The following is a 21,315-nucleotide window of genomic DNA, read 5'->3' as shown; positions in this document are numbered from 1 at the left end:
CTGTTCCTTTATGTCTTGCAACTGCTGCTGTAATTTCTGCACGTCAGCATTGACATTAGTATTATCCTTATCCTTCTGCATAACAGGAATGTTTCCACTTGCTAAATAATGCACAGAGGAGGAAATAATGACAGACAATGCTTGAAGAATCATCATTATCATCTTCATCCAAAGTTACTTCAAATGTTCATCTAGCCTGGTTGATATATTTTCATTTGTGGATTTTAACAGCTTTTTTTACAGCTGATATTAAAAGAACCAACAAATATATATCAGTGGTGAAATTCATTTTTTTAAACTACTGGTTCCGCGGGTGTGGCTTGGTGGGCGTGGCAGGGGAAGGGTACCGCAAAATCCCCATTCCCTCCTCACTCCTGGGGAAAGGATACTGCAAAATCCCCACTCCCTCCCCACTCTGGAGCCAGCCAGAGATGGTATTTGCCGGTTCTCTGAACTACTCAAAATTTCCGCTACCGGTTCTCCAGAAACTGCCAGAACCTGCTGAATTTCACCCCTGATATGTATCCATCCTATCTACATACTAATCTTCTGAATTCTGAAATTTATTATCAGAATTCAGCTTCGGTGTGTGAATTTAAACAGATCACTACAAAAAGCCAATATTTGTAATTGAGTAGTTAAAGCTTTAAGTAGATAAATTTTTAGTTTATGTATTTGTTAGGCTTTCCTCCTCTTTCCTATTGCAACCACCTGTGTGATACAGTTTGCTGACAAAGAATCATTTGTCCAAAAATCACCCAGTGAGCTTCTATAAAGATAGATTTGAACTTGACTCTCCCCAATGCCAGACAAGCATCTTAATTATTACACCATATTGACAATGTCTTCTAATCACTATCACTTCTTTGGAAATGATAAACAGTTCATGCATTTTTCTTATGAGAAAAGGCTGAAGGGTGTGAAGCTCTATTTCCAAAGTGCTGGAGAAAAAATGTAAACTGAAATGGCTTCGTGCATTGCTTTTCAGTTTCTCAAACTTATTAGGATATAGATTCAACACCCTTTTGATTTGATTCATAGGTTTCTTAGTTAAGAATTAAAAATAAAATTCCAAAGACTTCTAGCTAAAACACTACAATGGTTGCGGCTGTCATGTATACATTCTATTACTATTATTACTACTATGAAGAAGAAGAAGAGAAGAACAAGAAGAAGAAGAAGAAGAGAAGAAGAACAAGAAGAGGAGGAGGGGGAGGAGGAGGAGCAGCAGCAGCAGAGCAACAACAACAACAACAACAACTCACTAATGTCATCTATGGTTTCTTCGGTACCTTTCCCACCACAGCACATAATAAAAGGAACTCTTCGTTCTACCACTGCCCGACATTGCACACATTTTTTCATAAGGCTGGCACAATCTGCAAAGAAAAAAAATTAAAACTAGTATGCCTTAACCAAACTTAAATTCAATTTTAATAGATAGTAAAGGTTTTTGCCAAATATAGCAAACTCAAAGATCAGCGTTTATATACCCTATTTTTCGGAGTATAAGACACACCAACGCACCTTAATTTTGGGGGAGTAAAACAAGAAAAAAAGTTTCTGCCTCTGCCTACCAGCATCCATCAATATTAATCAGGCTAGCATCCTTGCAGCAAACAGCAGGTGGAATACCCCCACTCAGCTGTTCCAGGCTGCAGGGATTGCCACACACCATAGCCACCTCTGTGCCTCCCATTTTCGGGTGGTTCCAGGCTGCAGGGATCCTCACTTCCACTTGGATTTTGATAACAAGCTTTTTATCCATTTAAAACAAACCCTATCACCCTATGTTATTTAACTGGATGGGGTGGGGTATGATTTTCATGGGGGCAGAAGAGGGACTTGGCACCGAAGGCTCCACTCCCGAAACACCCCGTCTTCCTACCTATAATTGTAGGCATAGAAAGCCTGACTTTCTTGCAGCAAGTCCAATAGAGATGCAGCACTTTAGTCCTTCTGGACACTGCCATCTCATAAACATGTTACCGGGCTTCCCAGCAAGCCCCCTACACCTTGGGCGGGGTGGGGGAGAGCGTGGAATGGGGATCCATCCCCACCAATCCTGATCAAGCAGTCCTTGCAGGCCAGCTGTCAGGGGAGCAATCCATGTGATTCTCCTACCAGGAAACTTTGTAATGGGAAGTGTGTGTGTGTGTGGGGGGAAACCCCTCTGACTGCGAAGGTTTTTGTTATCGGGAAGGAAAGTCTTTTCAGGTGGCAGCAGCACTATTCCCCCCCCAATTGCAAAAACGGCCTGTGTGGACACCGGCAGATCTGAAATGAAGGCGTTTCAGGCCGTAGATCTGGCCAGGAGGAAAGAGAAAGTGAGTCTGCAGTGCCTGCATTCAGGGAGGGAATAGTGGTCGTGCCACCCGAAAAAGCTTTCCTTCCCGATACCAAAAACCTGGCGTGAGGAAGGCTGCTTTGGTTCCTGTCACCAAGTACAGGCTTCACAGCCGGGTTTCTTTCCTCCTTCCCACTCTTCTCATTACAAAGTTTCCTGGTAGGAGAACCACATGGATTGCTCCCCTGACAGCTGGCTTGCAAGGACTGCTTGATCAGGATTAGGGGGGATGAATCTCCATTCCACGCTCTTCCCCCCCCCCCTCCCGAGCTCCCCTCTGGACTCTTCCCCACCATGCACGGACAAAGGCAAAGCAGCCAGAAGCAGAGGAAAGAGGGGAGCCTCGCAGTGGCAGCTTCCCCATCCAGATGGAGCACAATCAGAAGCGAAAGCAGTTCACCTTCCGCTCAAACGGCTGTCATGATAATAAAGCTGTCTTATTGTATGAATATGTAGGGAAGAGGTTGGTGGAAGGCAGCAGATCTGAAAGGAAGGCGTTCAAGGAGGTGGAGATCATGGCAACTGTCTTACGCCTCCTGTACAGTGCCCGCTTCGCCAACTGAATCCTGACCCTCATACTTCTCAGGGCCGCTTCAGGAAGCAGCAAAGGTGTAGGGGGCTTTCTGGGAAGCCCGCAACGTGTTTATGAGATGGCAGCATCCAGAAGGACTACAGTGCTGCGTCTCTATCGGACTTGCTGCAAGAAAGCCAGGCTTTCAATGCCTACAATTGTAGGTAGGAAGATGGGCTGTTTCAGGAGTGGAGCCTTCGGTGCCAAGTTCCTCTTCTGCCCCCATGAAAATCATACCCCACCCCACCCCGTCCAGTTAAATAGCATAGGGTGTTAGGGTTTGTTTTAAAGGCAAAAAAGATCGTTATCAAAATCCAAGTGGAAGTGAGGATCCCCGCAGCCTGGAACCACCAGAAAATGTGACGCGCAGATCAGGAGAGTGAGGCTACATTCAGAGTATAAGACGCACCCAGATTTTCACCCTCTTTTTTGGGGTAAAAACGTCTGTCTTATACTCCGAAAAATACGGTAATAACCACCTAATGTCAAGTCAATTTAAATAACTTGCTGGATTCCTCTTAAGAAACAACTGTTAACTTACTTTCACAAGCACACATGTGTCCACAAGGCTGAAAGAGTACTGCAGCTTTTTTATCTGAGCATACAACACATTCTTCAATCTGTAAAAACAAAATAAAGTAACTTTATAGCATTTAGTTCTTCAATTAAATGCTTGTTAAGTGGTAGGAAGACCTATTAAAGATAACATCTAGCATGCAGAAAGACAAATTTTCCTGATGAGTCAATATTGTTTCTGCAAAACTAACTTTGCAGAAGTTTCAAAAATGATAGAGAGGATGATCATTTACGCACTGTGTGTTTCCATACTTTAAAAAGTGCCTCACTGAAGTTTCCTGAATAAACAGTAAAAGCAGCATGAGTGATGGATTGATAACTAGTTCAAGAGAATGAATCAAGTGACAATGTTCAAAGCTAAGTAAGTTCCCCAAATTCCACATAAGGCCCATTACTTTTTAACTTGCTCATTCTTATTTAGAATTAGGAAAAAACCAGTAAGGAAGGAAAATTTGCAAATTACTGAGGAAAGAAAAACAGCTCCTATGTTTTAAACCCAATCTAAGTGAGCTAACATCACACTTAAAAATATGATTTAATGTACATATATGCATATACATCCCTGTATATACTACTGTTTACAGGTAGTTCTGGACTTAAACCATTTGTTTAGTGACTATTCAAAGTTACAACAGCACTGAGAAAAGTGACTTATAACTGATCCTTGTATTTATGGCCATAGCAGCATTCTCTTAGTCACATGAGCAAAATTTGGTCACTTGGCAAGCAGACAGGGAAGGCATATTGCAGATCCTGTCAGTTAAAGAATCCCAACTTTTCTACCATTGCTCCTGCCCTGTGGAATATTCTCCTTTTGGAGGTCAGTTCTGGCTTTCCAAAAAAGGAGTCAGGGCTCCTCTGTGGGGCTGACTGGTGCCCTGAGAGCCCTCCTTCACCTTTTAATTTATTTTAACAAAGTTTAATCCTCCTTGTCTCCTTTTCAAGTTAGAGAAGTTTTACCTAACTTTAATGATTTTATATGAAAAATCAGAAAATCTGTGAAGATACGTTTATCAAACAATTACAATTATCCCAACATGAACCTTCTATATGTAGAAGCAAAAACAAGGAATTATTATTGCTTTTACTTAAAAGAATCTGGTTGTCATTTTCAGAAATGGAATGCTGAACCAGATGTTCTGGTTTCACTAAATCAGGACTGTACATGCTAGATTTAATAGAATACATCATTAAATAAGACTATGGGGAGAACTACTGTTGTAAAGATAATTAATTCCTTCTGACAAGAGTTTAAACTATAAACAATTGGAATATCTGTTCTTTGTTTAAGCATTTGCTATATGTTTCATTTTAAAGGTAAATGATGAAATAAAGCACACACCTTTGTTCTTGATTGAACATGGTCTTTGCAAATGAGGCATTTCTTGACTCTTGGTGAACACAAGGAACAAGTAGCAATGTGCCCACATGGCCCAAATAGAGTATCTCTCTTCATGTCAGAACATACCATACATTCTTCTAAGGTTTCGGAATCATTGCTGATCATAGAAGGACTCCGGGAACCAACCTGCCCACTAAACACAAGCCTACATTCAGATATTTATGTGCACACTGAATATAATATCCAAAATTAGGAGTATTATTAACATTTGTAATGATTTGTAATTATAAATTTAGGAAAATAACAATATGATACTTTCTGACAATCTTACAGAAAGCATTTTAGAAAATGATGGCCGAGTTTGCAAATTTATCTGCTGACTTGGAAGCACATCTTGGTGAGGTCAGTAAGATTTTATCTTTCAGTTGTAAACTGAGTTGCAGTTACCACCTGGCTCACTTAAAACAACCAAATCACTCTGAAGATACAACAGTAGATACTTACATAAAACTACATAAAACTGATTGTACAACATCCTTCACTTGACGGAGAAATAAATCCTTGTTTGTGTTTTTCTGTTACATATTTAATTGTAACAGAGATAATGTGCTAAGGCATAAAAAACCAGATTCAAACTAATCAGAGTTTACTATGCTGTATGAATGAAGCCGTTAGTTCTTTAACCTAGTCAGCATAAAAAAAATATGTTTAAAGTATACTGAAGAAAATATGGTCTTTTTTTAAAAAAGTGGTTGATTAAATAAAGACTGATTGGTTAGAATGCAGTACTGCAGGTTACTTCTGCTGCCTGCCAGCTGTCTCATTTTGGCAGTTCGAATCTCATCAAGCTCAAGGTTGACTCAGCCTTCCATCCTTCCGAGGTTGATAAAATGGGGACCCAGATTATAGGAGGCAATATGCTGACTCTGTAAACCACTTAGAGAGGGCTGTAAAGCACTGTGAAGTGGTATATAAGTCTAAGTGCTATTGCTATAAATATAGCAGAATTGGCCAGGGGAAATGTTTCCCATTTAATTTATACATCAATCTTTCTAGTACAACAAGCTGTCTACTGACTAGAATGACAACAATTTAAATAATTAAAATACCCGTGAAGCAACTATGATTAAATTTAACCCAGGTTAAAGTAAAGCACTATCTAACAAATCTGTACAAAATAGACTATGTAGTGAAACGTAAGTACTGTAGAGTAGTTTCTTGTAATACAAACCTGATTTTTTCTTTGTGGCATTTAGCCAATGCTTTACAGAGGCTAGGATCAGGACATAGGTCAAGCGGTGACTGGCCCTTCTTGTTACGAATACCAAGGTCAGCTCCATTGGCTGCCAGGAAACAAGCAATAGATGCTGCACTTTTCTTCTCTGCTCCCTGAGTCCCCAATCCCATTATCAACTGGAAGAAAGTAAACAAGCAACTTCTTTGAATTTGTATTCATGGGCATAAAATATCATCAAAAATAAAAAAAAATCTGGTACCTGTGTGCAGATATAATTACTATTAATAAATTTTAGTAAATGCAGTTCTAGAATGCAATGTTCTACAAAATTAAGATATCTTTAGTCTGGATTTCTTTAATCTCCCTTTAGGTCTCTAGGTATTTTTGGAAAAGTGTGACTGACATGCTGTCACCCTCACAACGGGCTTATCATGTGGAACAAATCTTCTGCCCCCTACACATTTTTGTAAACAGATGAGTCAATTTCCCCAAATCATTTTTAAGTAATTTCTTCCAAAATTACGTCTTTCAACATTTGTTACCTTCCAATAGGATCCCAAACATTACAAAATGTATATTTACAATGAAGGATGACTGCAAAATAGTTCTCCAATTTTTCCCCATCAAACACACACCTTTTGACTCTTTGGGTTGCATATACATATCGTATTTCCCCACTTTCTTCTATTGCTTTCCCCACTTTTTTTCTTTTCTCCTATGCCTGATTTCCTCCCCTGCCTTTTCCTTCTACTTTTCCCATTGTCTATCCTCAGCCCACCACAAGCCCCCACCATCTTTTTTCTTCCACTTTACTTTGGGCTGGCTGGCTGGCTGGCTCAAAAAAGAACTGTGACCTCTGGGTCTGAGCAACGCTCTCCATGTAAGCCCTAATACAATTTGGCAAAGAAAAGAGAAAAACCATGCCTATTAAGACTGAAAATCTGAAATTTCAAAACAAAGGTTGTTAAACACTAGAGAAAGGGAAGGGCGGAAGAGAAGGAGGAAATGCTGACCTAATTTATGCTGAAAAATCTTAAATCCTATATTAACCTTTTATGCATTTTTATCCTGTCAGCCCTTTATCTGAAAGGGTCCTTTGTCAGAGTTTTCCTGATAGTTGAGACCACAAAACCAAATTTATGGATGCTAATACTACTTTTATTATAAGATTACACAAAAACCTTGCAAGTCTGAATGAGTCTCTCCCCTCTGCCTTTACATTCAAGAAAACTAGGGAGGGTCAGGTCTGAGGTGATTTCTCAAATTACATTCCTGCTTTGGACTCAGATTTCTCTTATCAGACCATTGTCTTGGTTACAAGCTGTTTTTCCTGATTCTCAAAGTTATTTTCAGTATTACAATTCTGACATTGTTCATATTTTAAAACTCAGCAATTAACCCTCCTGCTAGCACTGTTATAATATTAATGCAACATTTCTCTGCAATCCTTTTTAATAACTCTACTTTAAACTAGTTATTGAATATAAAGTTATTGAATATAGAAACAATACATTTGACTCCAATACATAAAGGAGACATATACATTCTTTGATAATGTGACAAAATTAGTGGACCAGAGGAATGCCGTCGATATAGTTTACTTGGACTTCAGTAAGGCACTTGATAAGGTAGACCATAACCTACTACTAGATAAAGTAGAAGAATGTGGGTTAGACAGCATCACCACCAGATGGATTCGTAACTGGCTGACCAACCGCACTCAACATGTAGTCCTCAGTGGAACTGCATCTACATGGAGAAAAGTATGCAGTGGAGTACCCCAAGGCTCCGTTTTAGGCCCAGTACTCTTCAACATCTTCATCAATGATTTGGATGAGAGAATAAATGGGGAACTCATTAAATTTACAGATGACACCAAGCTGGCAGGAATAGCCAACACTCCAGAAGACAGGCTAAAGATACAGAAGGGTCTTGACAAACTTGAACATTGGGCACTATCTAATAAAATGAAATTCAATGGTGAAAAGAGTAAGGTTCTACATTTAGGCAAGAGAAATGAAATGCACAGGTACAATATAGGTGGTACCTTGCTCAGTAGTAGTAACTGTGAAAGGTATCTTGGAGTTCTAGTGGACAACCATTTAAATATGAGCAAGCAGAATGCAGCAGCTGCCAAAAAAGCCAACACAGTTCTAGGCTGCATAAATAGAGGGATAGAATCAAGATCACGTGAAGTGTTAATACCACTTTATAATGCCTTGGTAAGGCCACACTTGGAATACTGCATTCAGTTCTGGTCGCCACAATGTAGAAAAGATGTGGAGACTCTGGAAAGAGTGCAGAGAAGAGCAACAAAGATGATTAGGGGATTGGAGACTAAAACATATGAAGAACGGTTGCAGGAACTGGGTATGTCTAATTTAAGAGAAAGAAGGACTAGGGGAGACATGATAGCAGTGTTCCAATATCTCAGGGGTTGCCACAAAGAAGAAGGAGTCAAACTATTCTCCAAGGCACCAGAGGGTAGAACAAGAAGCAATGGGTAGAAACTAATCAAGGAGAGAAGCAACTTAAAACTGAGGAGAAATTTCCTGACAGTTAGAACAATTAAACAGTGGAACAGCTTGCCTCCAGAAGTTGTGAATGCCCCAACACTGCAAGTCTTTAAGAAGATGTTGGATAGCCATCTGTCTGAAACGGTATAGGGTTTCCTGCCTAGGCAGGGGGTTGGACTAGAAGACCTCCAAGGTCCCTTCCAACTCTGCTATTGTATTGTATTATTTAATATTAAATGTATATGCTGCTTGATCCGAGATACTTTTTGCAACAGAAATGTCATCACACATACTAAATACTTACAATTTACACATATGTACATATATGGACACACACACACACCAAACTGCAAATGTTTTAGGTCACCTCTATTCAAATTATCTTCTTTAATTATATATATATTGATGTTTAAAGATTTCAAAAGTCAATTAAATGAAATTGAAACATTTAAAAACTTTTAATATAGCTTTTGCCATATACACATTCAGGTTTATTGTGTTATCAAATAATATTTACTTACTGGCACAGAATCTTTAAATAACTCTTTTCAGAGAACAGAAAGCAGATCAAGGCAAAAGAGCCTTTACAGCCCACTGCAAAGACAAAATTTAACAGAGAAGAAATAAAAGTTTTCTTACTGTATTCTTGGAGGGCTCCCAAGCTGTATCTACCTTGCCCACATCTTGCATGTCTTGGAGCTGGCGAAGCTGCGACAAAGTATGATGTCGCAGGGCCTCATGCAAGGGAGTATCCCCATCTTTATCCTGAATATCCAATTTAGCGCCCGCACGAACTAGAAGCTGAAAGCAAATAAAAATTTCAAGATTTTGAATACCTTTTGCAATAAATAGAATTACATTTCTTAAAAACATCTTGAAAATTAAAAACAGCTGATAAGCTTAGCTATTAAACAAGGCTATTAAAACAGTTTCTTCTTAATTAGATTGTGTAGCCTATGCTTTAAACTTTTCCTTTACTCTTATTTTCATTAATTGATATGCTCACTGAATATAAATTAACCATAAATATGGTTAAACAGTAAGTAGGTAACAATGGATATCCAAAAGGAAATTGCTCCAATTCTCTATTATTGTAAATCAGGGACGTGCAGTCACTAGAGGCAGGGGAGGCGGGGCCTCACCAGTCTCCTGAGGGAAAGGAAGAATTTTAAATATATTTTTTTAAATAATTAAAGCCAGGGTAGTTGCTACCAGATTCAAAGTCACAGTGGCTTGGTGTCTGCTCTCAGTGTTAACTATGGGAGGAGGCCAGAGAACTCGGGGCCTCTTTTGCCTAAGGAATTGTTCGCCTTTTAAAAGTTAAGGAGGAGTTAACAAGCGAAAACTTTCATATGCAAAAGAGGCACTGATTCTCCCGCCTCCTGACCGGGGAGCAGCGAATCATGCCTTATGAGCTTACGTTGAGCACGCTTACATTGGGCGGACAAGAGGAGAGTTGAGAGAGTTTCCACAGCTGGAAAAGGTGGATCAGACGGAGGGAGGGGGGGTTCAAATTTATTGTAATTTAATTTGTAATTTGTAATTTAATAAAAAAAATATTTTTTTATTGTGAGGTTTGTGTGTGTGTGTTTTTTTCTTTCTTCACAGCGGTGGGGTCGGAGGAGGCAGGGGGGCGAGGCGGCGGAGCACGGAAGCGGCAGGAACGTTCTCGCCGCTGTGTTTCAACAGGCCAGGCATCTCGCATTTATGTCCGCCATAAACGCGAGACACCTGGCCTGTTGGACACAGTGGTGGTGGTGGGAGGAATTGGCTGGGTGGGCTGGCTGGCTGGGGAGGGGAGACCCCTTTAAAGCCCAGCACCGAGCGGGGAGGAGGAGAGTGGTGAGTCCAGGTAGGGAGCAGGTCGGGCGGGCTGGCTGCAGGCTGGGGCAGCAGGATTGTGACTGTCCGTATGAGGAGGTAGGGGGTGGGGGCAAGGCGGTGGAGCGCGACAGTGGCGAGAAGCATCTCAGATGGAGCCGGGACACCCGGAAGACAAGCCGGCACTTCGGCATGCCTTTAAGTGCTGGCTTGTCTTCCGGGTGTCCTGGCTCCATCTGAGATGCTTCTCGCTGCCGTCGCGCTCCACCGCCTTGCCCCGCCTCCTCCGACAAACAATCCTGATGCCCTGGCCTGCAGCCAGCCCAGCACCGAGCGGGGACGAGGAGGAGGAGGAGAAGAGCGGTGAGTCCAGGCTCGGTGCTGGGCTGGCTGCAGGCCGGGGCATCAGGATTGTTTGTCGGAGGAGGCGGGGGGGGCAAGGCGGTGGAGCGCGACGGCGGCGAGAAGCAACACCCCCGCCACTGTGTCCGACAGGCGTCTCACATTTATGTCCGCCATAAATGCGAGACGCCTGTCGGACACAGTGCCGGGGACGTTGCTTCTCGCCGCTGCTGCGGTCTTGCCTCACCAACGGTAACCGTCACCGCACATCACTGTTGTAAATACATGAAAAATTACCAACATGACCAATGCAATTTTCCAAATATGTTGGTGTAATGATATTATATGCAAAAATATACAGAAACATAATATGGCAAGCAGATTTTAATAATTACATTGAACTAACCTCTATTTTATAATCAGTATCTTGCAATTAAAAGTTGCAGTGTATCTTTAATCAATAGTCCAACCACTACATTCCTCACCCTCTTTATTTTCCAGATCCTTCTAATAATTTGGTTCTTCCTCTATGTTCATTTTCCATCCTCTTCTCTCTTACTATGATTATCACTTTTCCCCACTCAATCTCTATAGTGTGGTTATTCGGTAATAGAATTTACTTATATATCTCATGTGCATGGAAGATTAAATCAGAAATAGAATAAGCAGTGTTTTATTTTTGATCAATATTAAATATATTGATAATATATTTAAAAATAATTTAAGCATGATATATAAGTGGAAAAGCAACTAGACTCTCATTTAAACAGACCACATTTCCTATTAACCTCTCTGGAAAGAAAATAAGAGCATGAAAATGGAGAGAAATTCTCTTACTCCATAATCCTTTTAGAAATCCATTTAGAAATATACGGCACAAGAATAGTAGAGTTGATAAGTACATTCTTATGGTACATTATTATTGCCTTACCCGCACTATTTGAGTGTGCTGTCTTTCAACAGCAAGGTGCAGTGCAGTTTGTTGATTTACATTCTGAATATCCAAGTTAGCTGTGCCCTGAAAGAGAAATCTCAAATGTTACTCATATTAATTGAACTGAACTATCAGGATAATTCACAAAAGAAAGTATATGATAGCATAATTAAAAATTCTAGACTATTATTTCTCCACTGTTAAAACCAACTAAAAAATCTATACATGTATTTTATGAAACTGAATTAATTTTCATATTATTTCTATTTTGTATTTATCAATATTTAGCATGAATCAATATTTGATATGGAAAGTTTATGAAATGTTTCATTTGTTGTTTTCAAAATTTAAAAAGAATTTGATCTACTGAAATAACTTAATATTTTTTACAGTACAGCCACTCTTTGTTTAGGGCTACCTCATTTAGTGGCCACTCAGAAATATGATGCTAAATCATTTTCTGACCAGTGCCTGCATTTACCACCAAATTTCAGAGTCTGACAACAAAAGCTTTCAGCGTGAAACTGATTAAGGTCTGGTCAGTTGGGGGCAGCAGTATGAGCTAGTGGGAAAGTTCTAATAAACTAATTAAGTTTATAGAGGCTTGTTCACTTGAGGTTAGTACTTTTTAGGGAATCACTACTCTGTGGAGGAAAGCAGCATGGAAAGAAATACATTGTTTAAGCAAACTCTCTGCTCTGCAAGGGCACCAAAAAGGGGGTATTGGTGAACAAAATGAAAAGAAGGGGGAAATAGGTCAGGCACAGGACCCATTGTGAGACAACTTTATCTAAATGAGAAAGAAGCAACCAGTTATTTTTGCAGAAACCCTCTCTCTCTGAGTCACATGTTTGTCTAGTGACCATTAAACAAGGAGATGGTGTATAATCCAATTCACAAGGGGAGACTTGTTCTAGAGGGCAGGCACCTCTACAAGAAGGTGTACTTTTTAGAATATGTTTATTAAGAATTTTAAATACAATAATAAAAACTAATACAAACTAAACTTAGAGAAAGAGAAGAGAATAGGAAAAAAGATAAATAGTGCAGAAAAAAGAAAAAGAAAAATAAAGAAGTTATTTCCAAGCTTTATTACAAGTATAAACAAATTTAACTAATCTACTCCTATAAAGTTAAATAGGTAATTCTTCACTCCATATTCCATCCTTTATCTACTGTAAGAAAATCCATAAAATATCAACTTTTCTATGTCAGATGTTTCTTGTCGGAACATTGCAAAAAATTACTTATTTTAACCTTGATCGAATAAATCAACTTTATATTCCTTCCTTTTTCTTCTAACAGTCTAAATTTTTACATCAAGCAAATATTGTCATAAGTTTTCTCTTTAATTTATTCTATTACACAGATCTCTTCAAATTTTTAACAAGCCTCTTTTGTAGATCCAATAAGAAAATATTTTCCAGGTCATTGGTTTATAATCTGTAGTTCCCTTTTAATTTTTAAACCTTCAAACAGTTTCTTTTGTATATCTAGGTTCAATTTAATAATATTATTTTTAGCCAATTTTTCTAATTAATTAAGCTTCTTTATTTTATTTTTGTATCCTGGGATACTAAGACACCTAACTAACCATCCAATTTATGATTATTATATCCCACACATTATGTCTCATATTTTGTTGAGAAACCATTTATGAACATTGCTCAAGTATGATTTCCAATTAAGTATCAATTAAAGGGTCATGCCAACCAGATTACAATTAAGCATTTTGCTAATCAGACTGTCATGGGATACTCTTGTCCATAAACTGCTTAAATTAAGATGTATTATGCCTGTAGCTTTCACAAAATCTAAACTGCCTGACCAAAAATGTGATTAATTAAATTAGCAAGGACTTGGACATGATTGAATGGAAGGAAATAAACCCAAAACAGTTCATTTGGTAATCTAGGATGCAATTTATATGACTTAATTCATTCAAAATAAATGGGCATTCTATAGCTTTTTTTAAAAATTCAGGAACAAGTTTCAATTCTATCCGTTCATCTGGCTTTTCATACATGCTGTTTTGTTGGAGAAGAGTGAGCACAGTGATGGCTCAATTTTCTTATTTTATCTTGGTTACTAGCTGCTATTTTGTCATTATCCCAAGGTTACAATAGCTGGTATAGTGATCTTTTTTCCTTTATTTTATTTTGAACATAGTTGAACTATATTTATTCATATGTTCTTTTTGTTTAGATAAAGCCAATGTAAGCAGTTTCATTGTTTCAAATTCAATTGAAATGTCAATTTCAAATTCATTCATTAGATTTTCTACTTGCTTTAACCTAGATGCTTTCTATAGTACAGTCAATTTCATTTAATTCTGAGCAAATATGGATCTTATAAGGTTCAGTGCTCTTTTCTTTGAATAAACTATATTTTTCAATTGTTTAACTAAGGGATTCATCTCACAAAAGTGGCTATATAAATTAGAAAAAAGAAATATATGCATCTCCAACATATCAATAAAATATCCAACTACAACATAAAATAGCTGATTATATTAAAGCTTAGTTTTTGGAAATCTGTGTTATCCCACTTTGCTATCACTAAGAGAATCAGTGGTGACATATAAATGTCTTAATAATTAGTAAAAAAAACTCTAGTTTTATTCGGACGTAGAAAATGGATTGTAAGCAATGTATGCATCTATTTGTAACAAATAAAACATTCTTTCTTTCTGGTATAAACTTAATTAATAGGAAATTTTACCTGATGAACCAAAAGTTCTGCTACTTCCACATGATTATTAAGTGCTGCCAAATGCAAAGCAGTGTATCCATCATCTTTTTTTTCATCTACAATCCATGGTCTTGGAAGCTTAGACAGTAACACTCGCATTGCACTGAAACAGACCAAAATGAAAATGATTATATCAGTATTAACTTCTAGAAGGAATACAATTTTCCATTTAAGTGTAACATCCCAAAACGCAGTGATTATATTGCCAGGAGTTTTTATTATTACTGAAAAACTGATTTTATATAAAATACTATCCATTCTATTAAACCTTAACATTCTTTCTCAATTAGATAATGTAATGAAATCCATATTAGCTATTCTAGTAATCCATGTCCAGATCTTATGAGTTTTATTCATATTGTCTTATATATCACCATAAAAATATGTTAGTTTAATACACTTTCAGTACTAATAGCTATTTTACAATCATTAATAGGGTAATGATTTAATTCTCCTGAACTCAATAAGGCTTACTTCTGAGAAAATGTATGTATAATTTCATTTAAAAATGCATTTTTCAACTATCCTACTCAGTTTGCCACATGCAATATATATACAGACATTTATAACTGCCTAGTTACCATGAATGGGCAGCCTAGAAATCAGAGAAATAAATATATAAAATCTAGTAATGGTATGCTTTGAAAATGGGAAGGAAGTCTCTATTTTCAACACTATCCTGTATCTCACGTTTATTCTCCCCCCTACTTGCCTCAAATATCATTACTTCATTTTTGAGAATTATGTTCTTGCAGTTCATACACCACCTGCTGTGCTTCAATCTACCATGCTGACATTACATACTTTCTTTCTCCAATTATATATGAATTGAATTTTGTATCAGACTTCATAGTGGCAATATGAGATGTTGCAATACTTCTGTGTAGCTGGGGGTGGTGGTCTGTATAACAAGTATATATGTGTGGGTACTTTTGTGCATCTTGGGGAATGTGTATCTTTCAGTCTTCCCCTCTTAAAAACTTAATTTACCCTTCAAAACTATTCTTTTTAAAAGGCAACTTCAAATGCTCTTAAGTCTTCCTTTCTTTGCCAGACGTTATATATATTTTTTTTTCACAATGATCATAATATAAAAGCTAGAAAAACTGAGGACCAGAAACCCTTGGTGCAGTTTACCATTTAAATATATTTATATCCTATTTCAAAAACATTTTTCAAGGTAATCTATTTGTGGATAATTAAAATCCACAAATAGATTCATCAGAAAGATTTTTGAGCGCTTTCAAATAGTCTTTAAAAAAAAAGTTAAAGGAACAATAAACACAATGGGGAGGGGAGAATCATATACCTATCACCCAACGTATCCATTCCATATATGGGGTGCCATAAAACAAACATGGAACAAATATGGGCATTGCTACATAGATTTATCAAGGTACGGTAGGTTTATTGGGGGGGGGGATGCAAATATAGAGATACATCTATCGTACATATAAACTATTCTTTCTGGGTGGTTATTTAAAGATACTTGACAGAGGAGTCCAATTACTTACACTATCTCATGAGTGATGGACTACTAACCTCTGTATCTTATCAATCATCAGCTCTCCACAAAATGAGCAATCAGAGAAAAGTTATACACTTGTAGAATATTTTACAGATCTAATTGTTATTGACATTTTGTCAAGACAGAACACAAACCACATTTAATGTACAAATGAAATTACAAAAATGTTTTTTTAAAGACGAGCACATTGTTATTATATAGACACATATTCCTAAAATATGCTGTAGTTTTCTAAAATAAACTACAAGTTATAAGTTAAAACTTCAATTATCAATTTACAGTTAAAACTAAGAACATAGTTTCTGCCATCCTGATTATTACAAAGGTTTGATTCTTTACTCCACAGTGTATTTAATTATTTTTTCACAAAACAAAGTTTTCTGAAGTTTTTGAAATGTTACTTCATTCTGAATTTCCTCTTGCTTTTATTTCTAGAAGAATAAACACAGTGACTATCAGAATTTGAACCTCAATGAAACAATAATAATTAGAAAAACTTAAATTGCAATTTAATTTGATATCACAGATATACTTAGGAAGTGAGTAGTAAAACTTAAGGTTGAGCCATCAATAGGCAGAGTAAAAGACAGAGGCACCCTGTCTGTTCCTGGAACAGCAACCAACAGTTGAGATACTATTTTTTGCAATGGTTGACTAAATATGGTCAGGGAAGAGAGAGGCAAAAGACAGCCTGGGAGTGGATGTTTCAAATGCCTGGCTGCATATAAAGCTGAAATAGTTTTGCTAGTGCCCTGAGTAGCAAATGGATTCATGCTAAACAGCATGCATGTGGAAGTCCTGACCTCAAGAGCAGTGTTTGACCTCTAAAAATGAAAAATAACTACAAGCAACGTGTCTGGGAACTAAAATTCAAGCATGAAGAAATCAAGTCCTCTATCTATGAAGAAAGAAACAATACTTGCTTGAGAAAGGGGGATGGATAAAGGTGTATGCTGTTTTTTGGGTTTTTTTTACAATCTCATGAACATTTTTGAATTATTTTCAATTATCTAAACAAGATGAGATTATCCTTCTTTGGGTTTTTCTAGCATCTACAGAGGATATTTCTGTTTTCTGTCCAGCAGGTTCAAGAAACTTAGTTCTATGCACAACACCTAAATGGTTAGGAAAACACGACATATACCTTGTAAGATACGTGCTCATATTTTAATTATACTTGCTTTATAGTGAAATATGTATTCATTTTCACCTCTCTATTGCTTCCCCCCTCCCACATAATGAAGAGCTGAATCAGCGATAGAGTGAACATTCAAGATGAGATGGCTGCTGCTGATGTCTCTCTCTAGGTCATCCAACTGCAAATGCTGCATGATAAGCTTACAGGTAATAGAGCATTAGAAGACCTGAATTATTCCACAGATTTAAAGGATTCATATCTGCATGTATTTTTTTAATAATTTGTGTTTTTTATATATTAATCTCAATTGCAGCTTAACATACTACTAGTGTGCTTAAAGATCAAAAATTTCTAGTGTAAAGTGTTAATATGGAAAGTAATCAGCTTTGAGTAATATTATAGCTTAATACTGTTGCAGAAAAAAATCTTGTCAATTGTATTTTAAGTATTATATCTACTAGTAAGTTAGCATTTCAAAAAATATTAATTTTGCAGAAATGCATTACCCCATTGCTACTTTTACATTATATTCTGGATCCATTCCATTGTATATAAAAGGGTAGGATAAGCCATGATTTAGTAATAAAGTACTTTTACTAAGAGATTAAAAATATTATTTTAGAGCATGAGTGATATAATTTAAATTTGAAACAAGCAAGTTGTAATTGTTCTGCTGCATTGCTGTTTCTTCTTATAGAATTGTGCTAGCTCCTGCTAGTCTCTGATTTGCTCTCTATCAGCTGCACTAGGTTTTTCTCTTGAGCTGCAGAAACTGAACAACTGGTTTTCTTTAACATCATCAACTGGAGCTTTTTTTCCTAATTTTTGAAAATGTGTAAGTACTGGATGAATGTTCTTGTTCTGATTATAAACCTACTTTACAAAAGGATTTATGTATCATTTAAAATGAATTCTCTACATATTTTTTTTAATCCAATTTTTTTTGTAACCTGATATTGGGTTTTTTCCCTGTCTTATGATTAATATGAAACCAGAGATAAACTACCGTATCAGTCAACTAAACCTGTGAAGATATATGAGCTACTAAACTTATAACAATTGTGACATGAAAAAATACATTTTAATATGAACTTTTCTAATTTAAAAATGTTCTGCAAAAACTAGTTCACATTGGTTTGAATTAAAAGTAAAGGCCAAATCTTCACATTTACAACTTATTTTCTTTCTTGGAATATAGTCAGCTATTTATTCGTCTATATTCTCATTAATTATAAAATACGACAATTGAGATTCTTCCCAAAGGCATACATCATTATAAAATAGATCATTTTTTTCCACTTCAGCAGATACTAATATAAATATGATAAAATATGAATGAAGACCAATGATAATGCAAGCTTAGAGTGGAATACATGAATACGTATTACCATTTCACGAAGGTATTTTGTATAAACAAACTTTGGTGAAATCATCCAGTTCACCAGGCTTAATAGCCAATAAAGGCAAGAGAAACCTAACAAGCATCTGAATCTTCATGAAACAACGTTTTTTAAAATGTGTTTTAAATTATTGTACAAGTAAAATACAGGCTTTAATTCTCAGCAATAAGGCCAGGTACTAAGAAACAGGAGAAAAATGTGTTTTTAAAATTCACCAGGAACAACAATTTTATACTTTAGTTTAAAAAGGGAACAAAATGTTGTTCAGTTTTATCCAGCAGATAGCAGCTATGAAAACCTGCCCAGAGCACATACTTCTTTATGTACCCATATGGACATACAATATTATGGAATGTAAAGAAGTATGTACTTTTGGCAGGAGTGAACAACCAGTAAAAGAAAAATAAACTATATTTCACGTGAAAGTCGTGGTTTTTTAAAAGTGAAGATAACATGTAAAAGGATCAAATGAATATTAGCATAAAAGAACATACTAGAGGGAGGGGGGAAATAATGGGACAATTGTTTAAAGAATTGATATTAACAATATTGCTCAATCATTTATTTATTTGTTTTATTAATTCAAAACCTAAATAAAAACACTCACAACACAACATACAGTGCAACAGCACACAAATAAAATAATTACAGAATTATTTCTGGATCTTAATTTTGAAAATCACAATAAGTATTCCTTTTGAACCTTAAAAAAAAAAGTCCCAATGTGATCTCTTGTCTAACCATCCACATTAATATTAAAATGATCAATCAAGAATATTGCTTATAATACGAACCTGGGAACATAAAATATGGTTCAAAAACAAGGCTTTTTCATGTATGCTAAAACGAACGTATTGCAACAAAGACTTATCTCTGTTTTTGTACCTAACTTTTCCATTATAAATCCACCAAGCATTTATTGCACATTGGCACCTTTGTTGCATTTGACACAACTGTATGTGTCTAAAATTGCCTCATTTCCACTGAAGATTCAGTGCAGGAGTTTATTAATATGTTTATAGCCCAGTTACACAGCTCAAGCATTGCCCACATTGACTTTATCTCATTTTGGGAGGGGAGAGGGGAAGCATCATGTACTCTTGCATGTTTTATTTATTTTTACCCTAACTTTATTATTTTTTATATGTAACTCAAGACGGCAAATACACATAATACACCTTGCTCTTCCCACAACAACAACCCTGTGAGGTGGATTAGACTCAGAGTCACTTGGTCCCTAGCCTGGTGTTTTAACAACTACAGCAAATTAGTTAAAGATAAAGAATTAATTACACACACACACACACACACACAGAGTGAGACAGCTAACTAGCTAGCACAGGCAAAATGGGACCCTATAATCATTTCATGCTTTTTTCCATTTGCAAGCATGTCAATAGAATTTAATTGGCTTGATATATAAAGAGATTTGTTGCACACTGAGCTGAAGCAGGGCCAAAATTTCCTCTTTTAGCATCTTTTCAGGGACATAATTAGCCTACTGGCTGCTTAAAGTCTCTCTTTTATTTCATTTTATGAAAAAAAAATCTGTGGGGAATTGTGCTGCTATTTGGCAGGACTAGCCTGAGAGATATTACAGCCTCCAAAAGAAGAGGAGATTGCTTGCAACACATGGCTTTTCCACCTATTTGAAACCATGTCTGCAGCTGGAAATAAAAAAAAATGATGAATTAAATAAAGTTCCTTGTTATATTAAATGTACATTAATCAAAATTACATCTGAATAGTATATCATATTTATTTAACAAATATAGTATTATTTTTGATAGGGAAATATTACTGTATTCTGTAATTGCCAAAGCAATCTTCACCCACCTTTAAATGTTCAAAATGTAAGAAGAATTTTTGCCAGATGGTAACAGCTCACATCCTAGAAATGTGTGTGGATTAGACAATTTTGTATTTTCTTTTTTCTAACATGGTTCCTTTTTGTTTTACTTTGCTTTGGTCTATGACTAAAAAGATGTTATAGCAAGCAAATTAGATATGAATAACCTGTATGTCTATATCTTGAAACAGTTTATTTCTTCAGATGAAAGTAAACGGTGGGTTGCCAATTTTGTTACTACCAGTTCAGGCGTGCTCCCACGTGCGCTCAATGCTTCTGCGCATATGCAAAGCCTCCCGCCACCACTACTACCAGTTCGGCCAATCCGAGCCGAACTGGCAGCAAACCACCTCTAAAAGTAAATCAGTTTATGTTTGGCAGATTCAGTATCATTCCTATTTGCAAAATTAATTAATATGTTCTTTAAGGTAGAACATTTTTATGTCATTCTGTTCAGAGAATAATTGTACAGCTAAAAGGTCAGCATTCCCATTATTTAATATTAACCTAATTACTTTTAGGAGAAAATCAATACTGTTTAGGTAAATCATTATTTTAAAAAGAATTTATTTTAATCCCTCATGTTTAGTTACATGGAAGTTTTCCTAGTTATACAAAGGATGTTAGTATGTAAAATATATAGTTTTCTGACTGAAAATTCAAAGTAGGCTAAGTGGGATTAAACTTGATAGTATATGACACCTAGGCTCTTGGGCTTCATATTTAATTCATATTTAATTTCTAATTGCCATCTCTTAAGATCTTATTCAGTTTATTCAGATACAGATTTTTCTGCCAGAAAAAAGATATCACTAGTTCTTAAGAATTTAACAATACATTTGTTATTTAAACAGAAATTAAAAATTTTCCTGCAAATAAATTGTTCTATACCTTCATTAAAAAATTAATTATAATTCATTGAGTAAATGTGCAAAGCATAAATAAATATTGATATTGTCATTA

The 21,315-nt window shown here is 36.4% G+C and overlaps 1 protein-coding gene across 3 annotated transcripts in view; it reads right to left on the bottom strand.

Moving 5' to 3' along the window:
* Nucleotides 1-21,315, bottom strand: part of MIB1 (mindbomb E3 ubiquitin protein ligase 1) — a 54,680-nt gene that overhangs the window by 3,335 nt on the left and 30,030 nt on the right. For all 3 annotated transcript variants that reach the window (XR_004255850.1, XM_032222563.1, XM_032222564.1), the window contains exons 13-20: nucleotides 14,408-14,540; nucleotides 11,684-11,770; nucleotides 9,229-9,390; nucleotides 6,068-6,249; nucleotides 4,837-5,029; nucleotides 3,460-3,538; nucleotides 1,266-1,379; nucleotides 1-101 (exon numbers count right to left, since the gene is read on the bottom strand). Coding sequence is in view for 2 of the 3 variants with exons in the window: in XM_032222563.1 (XP_032078454.1) it covers nucleotides 1-101; nucleotides 1,266-1,379; nucleotides 3,460-3,538; nucleotides 4,837-5,029; nucleotides 6,068-6,249; nucleotides 9,229-9,390; nucleotides 11,684-11,770; nucleotides 14,408-14,540 (1,051 nt within the window). In the remaining variant the exon portion in view is untranslated. The remainder of the gene's footprint in view (nucleotides 102-1,265; nucleotides 1,380-3,459; nucleotides 3,539-4,836; nucleotides 5,030-6,067; nucleotides 6,250-9,228; nucleotides 9,391-11,683; nucleotides 11,771-14,407; nucleotides 14,541-21,315) is intronic.

This window comes from Thamnophis elegans, chromosome 8, assembly GCF_009769535.1.
Source record: "Thamnophis elegans isolate rThaEle1 chromosome 8, rThaEle1.pri, whole genome shotgun sequence".
In the NCBI taxonomy this organism is placed as follows: Eukaryota; Metazoa; Chordata; class Lepidosauria; order Squamata; family Colubridae; genus Thamnophis; species Thamnophis elegans.
Note: the sequence above shows the minus strand (reverse complement) of the source record. Positions and strands in the feature narration are given on the sequence as shown.